We start from the raw sequence: 14,639 nt of genomic DNA, 5'->3' as shown, positions 1-14,639 counted from the left end.
AAGTTGTAGGGGGCTGCTGACCAGAAAGCCCTCCCACCCCACCCCCAGAGAGGACTGAGTCAGATGAGGATTCTGAGCACTCAGCCCTTGCTCAGTCCAGGGACCCAGAGAGAATATCTGAACTCTTCTGAATTTTAAAAAGCTCGTTCATTTCTGCTCCTTAACCCCAAAGTTCCTGTGGCTAGAAATATTTTGACCAAAGACCCCCCACCCCCACCCACCCCTCACCGGAGGAAGCAAAGATGAAGGTTTCTGGAGCTGGTTTAACCCATTAACACACTCAGCCATTTGCCCAACCTGTAGAGGGGAAGGGAGGTTGGCTGGTGAAGGGAAACTTCTGCTCACTGTGCAGAGAAGGTGCAGCTCAGATGAGCCAAGAATTTGGGAATATTTACAGCTGTGCCTCTTCCTGATTTTCTTCCTGGAGGAACTGGAGGATGGGGAATTCCTGAGGATAGGCCTGAGGGGCCTGGCTCCCTGGGAACATGGTGGGATTACCAGGGGCTAACTCATGTAGTTTGCTCACCCAGAGCCAAACCATTTGCCCTCTAGTCAATTCCAACTAGCCTTTCCCTGGAAAGGACCTTTAGGCTGCTAGACTAAGCCACTAGACCAAGAAGAGAAACTGAGGCTTGAGAGTACCACGAGATCCAAAGGAGCCCGCAAAGGGTGCTCTAGCCCCGCCTATGGTTCTTGCGAAGGCACCCGCAGGGTGCTAATCCCCAGCATGGACCACTATAGAGAAGGGATTGGCTGAAGAGTTTGGAGAGGGGGCGTTGCCACCTCCTCGCCCAAGAGTTAAATAGAGGTTCGGGGAAGCAGGCAAGATGCTCCGGAGAAACGCCCTCTTTCGCGGGCTTCCTGAACCAGCCATGACCCAGACCCTTAAGCTTACTTACAGGGTGTGCCATCGCGTCCGCTGGGCTCCCGAGCTGGGCGCCTCACTGGGCTCCAGAGGCGTCTGCTCAGCGCCCCGGAGCTTGGGGGATATCCCAGGCCCGTCCACGCCCGGCTTTCTAGCCGAACTCTTCTGCAAGGGGGGACTGTCTCGGCTACACGAGCTGCAGGTAGAGGGAAAGGGACTCTGTTCCCGGGACTGAGAACTGGGGAAAATGGCTTTGACAACTCCAGAAAGGACAGTCTAGTGCAGAACGTATGCGGGAGGGCCGGTGAGGACAGATGGCCGTGAGTTATGGAAAAGGCAAGTTGGGGCTGGGGGCTGTGCCTGGAATTGTGCAGAGTCGGGGCCGAAACCTAGCCGAGGAGTGCGCTCAGAAAGCGCCTTCTCACTGCGGATGTCTGGAAGCCGGTGCAAGCCCGGGACCAGTGCGGGGGAGGTTGAAGCGCGTGGTCCCCGCTGCGCGCGCTAGGCGCGTTCTGCTGCTTAAAGCTACAGGCTGTTCTGCTCGCTCAGTAGGGGCACAGTCTGAGATGGACAGTCCAGGTGGGGAACCCTTAGGGGTTTCTCTGCTTCGGCTCAGCCAGATGACCAAAGAGTGCTCCTGAATGTCTGCTTTGCGCAGAGTCTTTCCGTTTTGCTCATCACACAAACTTCTTACCGGTGGAAAGGAGGTATTTGGAGCATCGAGAGCTGACTAGCTGGGCGCTCAAGGAGCATAAGCTCCTTTCCCAAAGCCCAGCCAATCACCTTGGCGTTGGCATGGGTTCAAAGCTGGGAGTCCCTGCCCCAGGTCTCTAGTGTCCATTCCGCCCGTTCTCCCAGCTGCAGGGCGCCGCGCGCTTCGGTCCGGTGTGGTTGGCCAGTTTCGGGACCGTACGCACAGTGTACCTGGCGGCTCCTGCGCTCATTGAGCAGCTTCTGCGACAGGAGGGGCCCCTGCCAGAGCGCTGCAGCTTCTCGCCCTGGACCGAGCACCGGCGCCAGCGGCAGCGGGCTTGTGGACTGCTCACCGCGTAAGTCCTCCCTGCACCCCAAGCCCCGAAGCCCCGCAGAGGCCCTCTCCTGCAGCGGGTCCCGAGGCACTCTGTCTGGGGGCATGACGGGAGGTCGGCCGTTTTCCCCAACCTTTGGGCATCTCGGGGTCCCCACCCCAGTCTGTTTCACTCAATTTCGGGTACAGTCCCCCGCCCCCCCCCCACCTTTACCTGTGAAACCAAAATGCTAGGAACTGGGGGAACCAGTGGAAGAAGTTAGGCATCAGGACCTAGGTGGAATGTAAGATTTTGTGACTTGGGCTGCCCAGGAACTCAGACCCCTCCAGGGCAGAATATGGGTAACGAGATGGGGAGAAGGGGAGGCGGCGCAGGTAGGGCGGGTTTCTGTACTCTGAGGGAGCAGACACGACTGCTTCGCTCTCCTGGCCGCATTCCCCTCGGCAGTCGGCCCCGTCGGGCCGCCTCCACACACCCCACCCACCCTGAGGCGCTTCTCTCCGCACCCCCTCAGGGAAGGTGAGGAGTGGCAGAGGCTCCGCAGCCTCCTGGCCCCTCTCCTCCTTCGGCCTCAAGCAGCCGCGGGATACGCCGGAACCCTGGACAGCGTGGTCCGTGACCTTGTGCGGCGATTGCGGCGCCAGCGGGAACAGGCCGCTGGGCCGCCCGCCCTGGTTCGGGACGTGGCGGGAGAGTTTTACAAGTTCGGGTTAGAAAGTGAGTACCAGGGACAGAGGTAGGGGCAGGCATGAGAGGCACCCGACCCGGGGCTCCCAGTGCCCTGACAGCGCCCCCTTCTGGCCAGGCATAGCCGCGGTACTGCTGGGTTCGAGGCTGGGCTGTCTGGAGGCCGAAGTGCCGCCGGACACAGAGACATTCATCCGCGCAGTGGGCTCTGTGTTTGTGTCCACGCTGCTAACCATGGCGATGCCGAACTGGCTGCACCGCCTAGTGCCTGGACCTTGGGGCCGCCTCTGCCGTGACTGGGACCAGATGTTTGCATTTGGTAAGGCGCAGAAACAAGGTGGGGCTAGGGGCCGAAGGGCTGCCCAGGAATGGTGAGGCATCACTGTGCCTTCTCCCACGCAGCCCAGCAGCACGTGGAGCGACGAGAGGCTGAAGTGGCCATGAGGACCCATGGAAAGCCTGAGGGGGATGTGGCACCTGGGGTGCATCTGACCTACTTCCTGTTCCGAGAAAAACTGTCTGCCCCGTCCATCCTGGGGAATGTGACAGAACTGCTGCTGGCCGGAGTGGACACGGTGAGGGTCTCCCTCCAGGCCATGACCCCGCTCCCAGCCACCGGGCCACCTTCCTGCTGCAGGGGACCCACGGTGGCCCTTTAGACAAACTTGGCTTAGCACCTCCTTTGCCCCAGACTGACCCCATATTCTGTCTCCTACGTCCACCACCTCTGACCTCTTACGTGTTCCCTCAGGTGTCCAACACTCTCTCCTGGGCTCTGTATGAGCTCTCTCGGCACCCCGACATCCAGATGGCACTCCACTCGGAGATCACAGCTGCCCTGGGCCCCAGCTCCTGTGCCCACCTTCCAGCCACTGCTCTGTCCCAGCTGCCCCTACTAAAGGCTGTGGTCAAGGAGGTGCTGAGGTGAGGGAGAAGGAGGGGAGGAGCTAGAGAAAATGTTGGGGAAGGCCTGGGGAACCAGGTAGTGGACAGAGCAGGGAGAGAGCAGAGACAAATGGTACTCATGGCCAAAAATGGGTTTGAAAGTTGAGGAAGATGGGAGAGAGCCCCCAGCCTCACCTTGCTGTCTCTGTCTTGTGCTCTGAAACCTAGACTATACCCTGTGGTACCTGGAAATTCCCGTGTCCCAGACAAAGACATTCATGTGGGTGACTACATCATCCCCAAAAGTGTAAGTAGAGCCTGTGAGCCCCTTTTGCTAAGTACATCCCTCACCAGCTTGGGCTTGAGCCCTGTTCTTAAACTCCCCACAAGTCCTCCAAACTCTCCCCTTGGTCTGAATGCCTTTCCGTAGGCTATAAATGGGATGGTGGAGAAATCATTCCAAAAGTAGCACCAGAAAATTTCCCCATCACTAACCAGGGCCTGCCTTTATCCCAGTCAATATGCCCCCCTACCCCATGTCCCTCTCCCACATTCTTAGGCCCAAACTGACAAGTTTGCATTTCTGTCTCACCAGACACTGGTCACTCTGTGTCACTATGCCACTTCTCGTGATCCTGCCCAGTTCCCAGAGCCAAATTCTTTTCGTCCAGCTCGCTGGCTGGGGGAGGGTCCAGCCCCCCACCCATTTGCATCTCTCCCCTTTGGCTTTGGCAAGCGCAGCTGCATGGGGAAACGCCTGGCAGAGCTCCAGCTACAAATGGCTTTAGCCCAGGTGAGAGATCTGGACCTTACACCCTCCCCAGATGGTAGAGACCTGAGCCTTCTAAAGCTGTGAGCTCTTCTCCTCCAACAAGCATAGAAAAACATAAAACTTGGTAGACCTAATCCTCTGAAACATGGCAATCCCATTATAGGCCTGGAGGGCAAACAAGGGAATTCAGACTATTTTTCTCTCTGCTATAATTCCTTACCCTCATTAACCAAAAAGTCCCCCACCTGTGCCACCCCAACATTAACTATCCTAACACTAATTAATGGCCTTTACCAATTGAGCCCACCCTTACAGACCCCTCCCATAGTGATAGCCTTCTTCCCCCCTTTCCAGATCTTGACCCACTTTGAGGTGCGGCCTGAGCCAGGTGCTGCCCCAATCAGACCCATGACCCGGACCGTCCTGGTACCCGAGCGGAGCATCAACCTACAGTTTGTGGACAGATAGCCCTCTGGAAGCAGGCTGTCATCATCACGCCTGATCACAGGGACTTATTAGGCACAAGATCAAGAGATGTGTCTTCCTCCTGAGGCTGTCCATCTGACCAAACTGGGTAGAGTGACCATAGCAAAGTACTTGAGGCTGCCCTGATCCAGGTGGGAAGTATGCACTTGGCCTGACCCAGCAGGCCCTGAGAAAACTGTGTTGCTTCTGCCTACTCAGCCCTGCTCCTGGTCATATCATATGCATCCTTCAAGGGCCAACTCAGATCTTAACTCGTAATGCTGGTGGCCTGAGGAGGAATTTAATCACTGCCCTTTTGGGGCTTCCACAGTGTTAATGGATGCTGTCGGCTAAGCATTTATCACAGTACGAGCTAAGTTAATTGTGCATCTGGTCTGCACCTGGTTGGTCTTCCTACTTTGCTTGTGACCTCATTCATGGGAAGGATAAGGCCTTATTCAGTCTTTATATTCTCTGTTATGGCCTATCTCTAACTAGGTGACACCATACATGTTGTCAGATTGACTCTGAACCATGCAGCAGAAGGGATAAGCAGCTTACCAGGCTCCATCTACCACCCTCCTTCCTCATCTTGCCCCTAGGAGGGTGGATCTGCCTGGTTTATGATTTTTAAAACTTTCTTTGGCTCTCTGATCACTCTTAGGCAGGTTTGCCCAGATACTTAGTTCCCAGGCAGAGACATTAGTGGGCCTGTTCCTGCCGGGGCCTCTACCTTCCTTTATATATTGAAATTGGAAAATATTCATAGTTTTTAAATTAAAAAATCAGATGTTCCATCCTTCACTTTTGACTTATAACTCTCCCACTCTCACTTCCTAGAGGACTTGGAGGCAAGACTCTGACCCCCATCCCCCTCCTTGATTTATCAGGTCCTAGAAGTGACCCCTATAACAGTGGGAGATCAGGATGCCTGACAGAGTGCCTTGCATCACAAACCTGACATACTTCTGTCTGTAGAGAGGACAGCCAAATAAGAGATTCAGGGGGTGGTGGTGAAAAGTAACTGCAGGGGCTGGGTTGTGGAAATGGGTCAGGGAGCTGGGAATTTGCTGAGATGGGCAGAGGTGGCTGGTTCTTTGGTAAGGGGAGTAGCTTTGGAACCTGGACTACCAGGACCGAAGGATGTCCTAGAATGGTCACTCTGCCCTCCCAAGAGAATTTATTTCAGAGAAAGACAGAGATACAAGCAGAAAAGTGGAGTCAAACAGACAGGATGAAAGCCGAGTGTGGGGGTGGCAGAAGCCCCGGGGACACTGAGGCAGGAGGAGGGGTATGGGTAGAGGGAGCCTCTGTTTCCCTGAGTCAGCATTCTCTGGCCCCCCAGGGGCTGGGCATAGTTATTCCGTTGTGATATATACACATTAACTCATCTTCCACCCAAATAAATCTCTCAGCACTCTCCTTGAAACTCCCTCTGTATCCCAGATTATCTTCCCCTTGTCAGGACTTGCCCCTTTCTCCTCCTGCTCCCCCAATTCCAATTAGCTGGGTGTAGATGGAGACTTCATTTCACACTTCCTCCACCTCCCCACCACCTCGGCCCCCTGCCATAGCCATGATTTCATGATCGTAGAAAGTCCATTAGCCACCCAGGCTTTCTGGGGATATCTATGTAAGATCTACAGAGAGGCAGGGCATACCCAAAGCCTGGTGCAGAGACTAAGGCTTGTATACATTCACTGCCCCTCAGCTCCTTCTCTACTGTATGCTCAGTCTACAACTCAACTCCCCTATCACTACGCTTAACTTGAACCTAAGTGATCTAATTTTTAGCAGATTTGAGTTTTGAGGGAGATTAAAAGCCCAGCCTGCTCTCAGAGCCTTCTTCCTGGAAGCAGTAATGAAGATTGTGCCCACCAACACTCTCCATTGCCCACTTGAGGAGGGCAGCGGTTCCCATGACCCTTTCCTGGAGAAGGATCTCTTTAAGTTGGAAAAAGGAAAGGAGAGGGAACCGTGCTGATTGCTGGCCTCAGCTCCCATACCAAGACCTCCACTGGTGCTGGGTGAGGGGGATATACTGTCTCACTTGGCCTGATTTTAGGACCCAGGATAGAAGTGGAGGCAGTATGTTTGTGTGGGTGTGTGTGTGTCTATGTTCTTGGGTACATCTAAGCTTCCGTGTGGGACCATCACTAGGGGACAGCCCAGACTTGGCGTAGGAATCCTCACATGTGTATGTATCTACCCAAGCCCCCATTTGCTGGTATAGGTATTGGTAGTCACTCTGATTTGCTGTCTCGCTTCTAATCCCCACCAGTTCTTGAGTAGCAAATCAGTAAAGTCTGGCCCTTCTGTCTCCTCTGGTGGAGAATGTGGAGGGTTATCTCCTTGGGGAAACAGTTTCTCATTGGGAAGATGGAAGATTCAGCTTCAGTCCCCTCTCCACTCTGATCCCCTCATAGGATGGAAATGGATAACCTATCGCCATCCAGTTGATTCTGACTTTAGCAACCCTATAGGATAAAGTAGAACTGCCCCATAGGGTTTCCAAGAGGCGGCTGATGAATTCGAACTGCTGACCTTTTGGTTAGCAGCTGGGCTCTTTACCACTGCACCACCAGGGCTCTGAAAGTGAATACACTTCCATATTTCCAGGTGACTGGGAGGCTAGTCCAGCTTTGGTTCCTACACCCCCAGGCAAGTCTGGAGCCAGCACCATGGACAGCAGCCAAGCCACCTTTTGCGGAAGGGTAGGGGATCTTGATTTCCTAGGAGATATGCGGGTCCTTGGAAACCCTGGTGGCATAGTGGTTAAGTGCTATGGCTGCTAACCAAAGGGTCGGCAGTTCAAATCCGCCAGACACTCCTTGGAAACTCTTTGGGGCAGTTCTACTCTGTCCTATAGGGTCGCTATGAGTCGGAATCGACTCGATGGCACTGGGTTTGGTATGTGGGTCCTTAACAGAGAAACATGGGGCGCTGGCAGTTCAGTGGTAGAATTCTTGCCTTCTATGAAGGAGACCGGAAACCCTGGTGGCGTATTGGTCAAGTGCTATGGCTGCTAACCAAAAGGTCAGCAGTTTGAATCTGCCAGGCGCTCCTTAGAAACTCTATGGGGCAGTTCTACTCTGCTCTATAGGGTCGCTATGAGTCTGAATTGACTCGACGGTAGCAGGTTTTTTTTGGGGGGGGGGCGTTATGCAGGAGACCTATGTTCGATTCCCAGCTAATGCACCTCATGCGCCACCACCACCAGTCTGTCAGTGGAGGCTTGCATGTTGCTATGATGCTGAACAGGTTTCAGCAGAGCTTCCAGACTAAGACAGACTAGGGAGAAAGGCCTAGCAATTTACTTCTGAAAACCAGCCAGTGAAAATGCTACGGATCACGACGGTCTGATCCGCAAATGATCGTGGGGATGGTGCAGGACCAGGCATCTGTTGTTATGTTCTGCTATGCATGGTCACCACAAGTTAGAGGCCAACTCAATGTCAGATAACAATAGAGAAGCATTTTCTCCAGAATGTCCACAGGAAGGAGGCAGAGCAGAACCTTCCCTGAGAGAAGGCCCCAGATTTTGAAAGGCCCCTGGATCTGACTTTATTAGTGTCTGAAGTAATTGTTCTAATTGCTGATGAATAATTCACTTAAAGGACACCATAATTCATACACTACATATCCCCAAGGTCTCAGGAGAAAGGGACTAGGCTTCAGCCTGACCCACATTTTAACCAGTCCTTCCCAAACCTTTTCTCTATAAGCAACAGCCCTCTATGCTGCTGCCTCGAGGCACAATACCTTTCAGTTAATATCTATAGCCTGGGCACATCAGGATCAGGCCTGTGACCCTGAACTTCCACGGAAGCAGCTTAAACTGGCAACTTCTCTGTCTCACTCCAAATGCGTATAAATTAACCTCTTGCCACTTCTCTGGGTTAGCACAGTACCTAGGAAGGACTAATAGAACCCAGACAATTTCTAGAGCAATAATAATGGCTCCGGCCTTCCTTCATACTCCAGACCCTGATGTTTAGGGGGGCAGAGGGACTCTCATTCTTGCAAATAACCACCATCCTTCACATTTACAATGTCCATTTCCTCTCGTATTTCCATATCTATTATATCACTCAACACAAAATTCCAAGGCTCTGTGCAACTCCAGATGAAAAACACATTTTAGAATTTGTTGTATCAGCTACTACTTGAAATAAATGGACCATCAAGTAGGCTAGAAATCTCTTTATACCATTACCAATTTTCTTTGCAATGGCTTTCAACCCATCCCTTGTTTATTCTCATTCCAGTTCTATGAGGTAGACAGGAAAAACACAGCTGAGAGATTTTTTTTTCTAAACCATACAACCTGCAGGTGGCAAGTCCACCCCTTAGATACATCTAAGCACTGCCACCTAGCAGCCAATGTGAATTATTCACCAGCAAGTGGGAGTTACACCTTCAACTCAGAATCCATCACTGCATTTGGGATTTGCAACCTGTGCAGAGAAACCTCCCCACACTTCCCAAACCTCCAGAAAAGCCCCAGATGAGAAAGGAGTCTCCACGTGCATATAAATGATTCTTTATGCCCTCCCCCCATTGCATGGGGGGAGCAGCAGGGGAAAGTCCCCCCGCCCTCATGCAGGGAACGGGAGGTCAATGTATACTAGTCTTATTGCCAGATGCCCTGTGGCCATTGGGTAGGGAGTGGGGGATTTACAGCCCCTTTCTTCTGGCATTGGTCCCCCTTCACCAAGTCACTGCAGTAGAGCTGGGGGCCTGGAGGCTCTAGGAGCTGAGGTAAGGATGGTTCTCTCCAGGGAAGAAAAGCTGCTCTCCCCATCTGCCCACTGGCTCCCCCAGGATGAGTGCGAGGAACTGTCAGTGAGGGCTGGATGTCATCCAGGTGTCTCTACCCAGTGGGCAGTGGAGGCTAGACAATGTCTCCAGCTTGTGGCTACCCACAGAGATCCTCAGTGGTGGGAGCAGTAAGTGTGCCCCAGATGCCTGGTTCAGGTGGTACCTCCAGCCAGGAGTGTGGTCGGCAGCCATGAGAGCTCATCTCTGGCCAATGCGTTGACTCAAGACCCCCACTCCTGACATCCACTTCAGACCGTGGTGACCCTCATGACAACCTCACGGCCAGAATGGGAGCTGGAACGGGCATCTGGTGGCCGCAGCTGTCCAAGGAGGTGCAGGATTGTGTAACCACAGCGCTGAGGCAAGAGCGTCCGCATGCGCTGGGCAGCCGGGGGGCGGCTGGTGGCCCCAGAGGCGGGGCCCGTCCGTGAGGTCCTGGGGCCTGCCTTCCCTGCCGTCCCTCCCCCTGCATCTCCTCCTATGTCCTTAGTCTTGTCGTAATTCAGGACCTTCCACTGCTGGTTCACTGCCTGCCAACGCTTGAAGATGCGGTAGACTGAGGAGCCTTCGTGAACGATGAGGCCTGAGAAAGAGGATTAAGAAATCAAGGGTCAACTGCTGCCTAGACTTAGGCCAGAGGTACTTAAGCAAGCATTTCTCCTGAGTGAGAACATAGGGTTGCAATGGGCACTGGGTAAGCAGGAAAGGGAGGGTACCATGATAGCCTTAAAGGCCCCAAATGGCAGAAAGCATGGTCATGAAGCTGAGGGGGTGGGCAAGAAAGTTAAGTGTATGAATCTGAGGAAGATGCGAAGCAGGTAAGGGGGAGAGTGGTGCCCTCACCTATGCAGACAACATCCATGAAGCCGTACATGCCGTAGCAGATCTGAAAGAGCAGATCCTGCCGTTGCCACTTGGCTGAAGGGCTGAGTGAGGACCAGATGAGCCAGGAGATGCTGGCGACGAGGAAGAGAGAACCCAGAACTATGGCAGCAATCTGGACCTTCTCGATGACTGTCAGAGAGATGGCCTGCCACTGTGTAGGAGAAAGGGTTCCAGAAAGTCACAGAAAGGGATGCAGGGCCAGGACCTGAAGAGGAGGGTGCTCCAGGAGCCTTCCCCAAACCCTTCATGTAGAATTAACATCTGCTTCCTCTCTGTCTTGATCAAACCTGTGATGTGTCATTTCTCACACTGTTTGAGACCACTTGTCTGTCTTATTCTAGAAAATCAAGTGCTCTGAAGCTAGAACACCGAGATTTGAATCCCAAATCCTAACTCAATTACTTACTGCCTGAGTAACCTTGGGAAAGTTTTCTATTCTCTTTGTGCATCAATGTCCTCATCTGTAAAATGAGGATAATGATGATCTCATAGGATTGTTATGAGGATTAAAAGAGTTAACACACTTTAAGAGCTTGGTACATAGAAAACACTACATGTTTGCTATCATCATCATCATCTTCAGCATTATCTTTTCCTTTTTGTACTCTTCATGCCTAGAACAGTGTCTGGAACACAGCTGGTACAAATATCTTCACGAATAAACCAATGAAGGAAAGACTTGTAGACAGTAGACTGTGGTAATGGTGAGGGGGGCGGCTTTAGGAAAAGGGTAAATGAGAAGAAATAAGCTTCTGGTATAGTGGTTAAGAGCTCAGCAGCTAACCACAAGGCTGGCAGTTCAAATCCATCAGCCGCTCCTCGGAAACCCTATGGAGCAGTCCTACTCTGTCCAGTAGGATTGCTATGAGTCAGAATCGACTCCACAGCAATGTGTTAAAGGATCCCTGATTGTATTGGCTGTAGGACCCTTACCCAAGTCTCAGAGTATTCTCCTTGCCCCTCACCTGCAGTGGGTTCTTGGTGCTGATCGCCAGGACCTGGTACTTGAAATAGCAGAGCTCACAGCTCCAGGAGCCCCTCTCGCTGATCCAGCGGATGAGGCAGGGCTGATGTGTGCAACGCACTGAGCCGTCGCAGCGGCAAGGGCTCAGGAGCTCCCCCTGGAGGAAGAGTGGGAAGGGGTCCTGTCAGCCATCACCACCCTGACCCCACTCTGCTACGCTCCCAGAAAGGGGAATTTTCCCTTCAGGTCAGTCATTCTCCCACCTTAAAAAAACTCAGCCTTTTCACCTAAAACAGGGAGAGAGGGCAAGACCACAGCTGAAAAGAGGAAAGTTAGAATTCAAGGGAAACTTTTCCAGAACAAAGAGATGGCAGATGGAAAGGGGGGGGGTACTGAGTCTCCTTTTTTCCTTGGATTTGGGGAGGATAGTCTTTAAGTCTTCCCAAAGGAGGAAGAAGAGTGTCAGAGCTTCTGAGCCATGCCTTCCTTCTCCCATCCCATCACCGTAAATTATTTCCCAGATCTGGTACTGACTGGGGTGGGTCACGGTCCTGTTTCCAAGGATCAAAAAGAGGAGGAATCCTGGGGGTGGGTATGGAGAACATTCCTCTTTAATAAAGGAATGAATGCTCTCTCACTACATAGAGACAACCCCTGACCCTATTCTGGGGCAACTTTGTCCAAAAAATTCAAAGAGTGCTCTTTGGAATGAGAGACAAAGTTGCAGAATGGAAAGTGAATAAAAGTGCCCCACAGGGAGAAATATTGAGTGAGGCAATGGCGCCGGCTGGGCCCCTCTCTTCAAGGTGGGAACAGAAGCAGCAGAGCTCTCCTCTCTGCTCACCTCTGAAAGAACAGCCCCCTCAGCCTCCAGCGACCCTGGGTTGAGGAGAGTGGGGAGAAGGGTTACCCCCACTAATAAATGAGAGGGTTATTGAGGCTCCCAGGAGAAAACCCCACCCCTTCCTGGAGACCACTGCCCCCACCCCTTCCTGGAGACCCCTGCCCCCACCCCAAGAAAGCAGTCCCAAAGTGTCCAGCCAGCCCCCCACCTCACCCCATTCCGACTTCGCGTCCTGGTCCCGCCCAGCCTCCTCAGGCCCCGCCCACTCTTCGAGGTCTCTCTAGGCGCCCCAGGTGCGCGCCCCCACCCCTCCCTGCCCGGCTGGGTGCCCAGGCCTGACCTGCTCAGGTCCCTGAAAGCAGATCCTGCACTGGGGGGTTCGGAGCCCGCTGTCTAGGCTGCTGCTGAGCGACAGTGCATCCAGGGCGCCTGGGGGCGGCGGCGGTGGCGCTGGCGGCGGCGGTGGTCCAGCCCGCGGCTCCTTGTCCCCAGCCAGGCCCCGGGCCCGCGGCTCTGACCCGTAGTACTCCTCCTCGTCGCCGTCGCCGTCCCGGGTTGAGCAGCCGGCGAAGGGCGCCCAGCCGCAGCCGCCTCCCCCGCCCCCTTGGGGTTGCGGCTCGGCCCGGGGCCGCCCCCCGCCCGTCAGCACCAGCAGCTTCAGCTCGTTCAGGAACATGCGGAGCCGGGACTTGAGCATCGTCCGGGCGCCGGGAGGGCGGGGGGCAGCGTGCAAGGGGGGGCTCTCGGGCGGCGGGGGAAGGGAGAGGACAAGGCCGGGGAGGGGGCGCGCGCTAGAGAGCGGAGCCGGGCCGGGGGCTTCCGGGCCTGCGAGTGCCGTTCACTGCTGCCTCCGCCGGGGCTCCGGGGCTCGTGGGGCCGAGCAGGCTGGCGGCCCGGGGGCGGCGGGGCGGGCGGCCATGGCTGGGGCAGGGGGCGGGGAGGGGGTTTCAGGGTGCGGCGCCTCACGGGTCCGGGTCCGGAGCGGGCCGGGCGACCGGGGTTAAGCGCCCAGGTCCTCCTGCGGCGGGGCCGCCCCCCATCGCCGTCCTCCCGGCCCCGGTCCCGCTCCGGCTCCCGGATCCGGCTCGGCTTCGGCCCGTACGCTCGGCGGTGGCAAATGGCGTCTCCTTCCGGCGGCGGCGGCGGCGGAGACCCCCCCGGAGCGGCGGGCGGGAGGGGCTGGCGGGGCGGGAGCCGGGGAGCCGGTGAGGGATGGAGGGAGGGGCGGGGCAGGGAGGGGGAACTGAGGAGAAGGGGCCGCGGCTGCGCATCCCCGCCCTGCCCCGCACAAGCAGGTGTCCCCGAGGGCGGGGGCGAGTGTGCTAGCCCGGGAGAGGGTGGAGGGAGGGGAGTGGCCACTGAAAAGGAGTGTGCGCCCGGGCAGAAGAATAGGTGTGTGTATGGGGATAAGGAGGGGCTAGCGGGTGAGGATGGAAGGTGAGTGATCAAAGGACGCAGGTGCACCAGGGAGGGAGAGGCTTTTGCAAAAGGGGAGTGTGCAAAGAAAGCTGTGCAAGAGTCAAAGAAGAATGTGAGAACCAAGGGAATGTGTGAGGGAAGTGAGTGAGCATGGAATGCATTCAAGCAATTCAGTGCTTTTACACAAGACTGTGTGCGTGATATGTGCATGATGTGGGGCTGTGGAAAGGAGGCCAGGGTGTAAGAAATGGAATCAGGCTGTATGTGAAACAGAAGCGTATGATTGTAATGTGTGAGGAAGGTGAGTGAGCAAGGGGAATGCTAAAGGAATGGGAGTGTCTTTCTTGGTACTTTTCTGCCCTCACCACTACTACACTGAAGTGAACACCACACACACACACACACACACTTCACCTTTGCTTTTAAGGTGGCCTTGACCATGAGAACCAGTTCTGCTCCCTCATCACATTTTTCTGCCTTACACTCACATCCTCTCCTTCCTTTTCGGAAGCTGAGGGAAAAGGGATTCCGGGGGAGCCCACTGGGTCAAACACACTGGGAAAAAAAATTAATTAGTAGAAGAGTAATTAACAGAAGAAGGGAGGGGATGGAGCCAGGGACCAACTGCCAAACTAAGGCTCCTCAACAGAAGGATATAGAGGAGAGACAATAAGTAAGAAGCATTCATACGTTTTGGATAAATGGATGACGAAATGAATTAGAAAAAGGTGGCTTCTGTTCTAACGACAGTGCCCTGTGGTGACTTCTGTGAAAGATGAGGCTGAAGTGGGGACTGCTGGTACAGAAAGGGAGTTTGACAAACTTCTAGACACTTATCTCAGCTTTCCAGAAGGTTTACAAGCCAACCAGCCCTGCCAACGTGGCCAGTGAAATATTCATCTCAGGAGGGAGCCCCTTAGCCCGTTTAGGCCTTGAGGTTTTTCTTACTAATTAGTGTCTCAGCTGGCCTTGCCAGCAAGGGCCCAGAGCTACAAGTATCAGAG

General features: G+C 54.4%; 2 protein-coding genes across 2 annotated transcripts; one reads left to right on the top strand and one right to left on the bottom strand.

Annotated features, from left to right (window-relative positions):
• The first annotated feature begins 111 nt into the window (after positions 1-111).
• LOC126074760 (25-hydroxyvitamin D-1 alpha hydroxylase, mitochondrial) lies at positions 112-5,029 on the top strand. The gene is made up of 9 exons (XM_049881581.1): positions 112-1,067; positions 1,724-1,914; positions 2,408-2,610; positions 2,699-2,899; positions 2,983-3,155; positions 3,332-3,504; positions 3,694-3,772; positions 4,061-4,258; positions 4,592-5,029. The coding sequence occupies exons 1-9, from the start codon at positions 828-830 to the stop codon at positions 4,703-4,705; spliced, it is 1,572 nt and encodes a 523-aa protein (XP_049737538.1). The 5' UTR covers positions 112-827; the 3' UTR covers positions 4,706-5,029.
• Positions 5,030-8,954: 3,925 nt separating this feature from the next.
• On the bottom strand, positions 8,955-12,930 carry MARCHF9 (membrane associated ring-CH-type finger 9). The gene is made up of 4 exons (XM_049883724.1): positions 12,557-12,930; positions 11,374-11,529; positions 10,367-10,559; positions 8,955-10,106 (listed from the first exon to the last, which is right to left on the bottom strand). Exons 1-4 carry the CDS (start codon positions 12,911-12,913, stop codon positions 9,772-9,774), a joined length of 1,041 nt encoding a protein of 346 aa, XP_049739681.1. The 5' UTR covers positions 12,914-12,930; the 3' UTR covers positions 8,955-9,771.
• Positions 12,931-14,639: the final 1,709 nt, after the last annotated feature.

This window comes from Elephas maximus, chromosome 4, assembly GCF_024166365.1.
Source record: "Elephas maximus indicus isolate mEleMax1 chromosome 4, mEleMax1 primary haplotype, whole genome shotgun sequence".
Classification (NCBI taxonomy): Eukaryota; Metazoa; Chordata; class Mammalia; order Proboscidea; family Elephantidae; genus Elephas; species Elephas maximus.
This window is presented reverse-complemented; position numbering and strand designations above follow the sequence as displayed.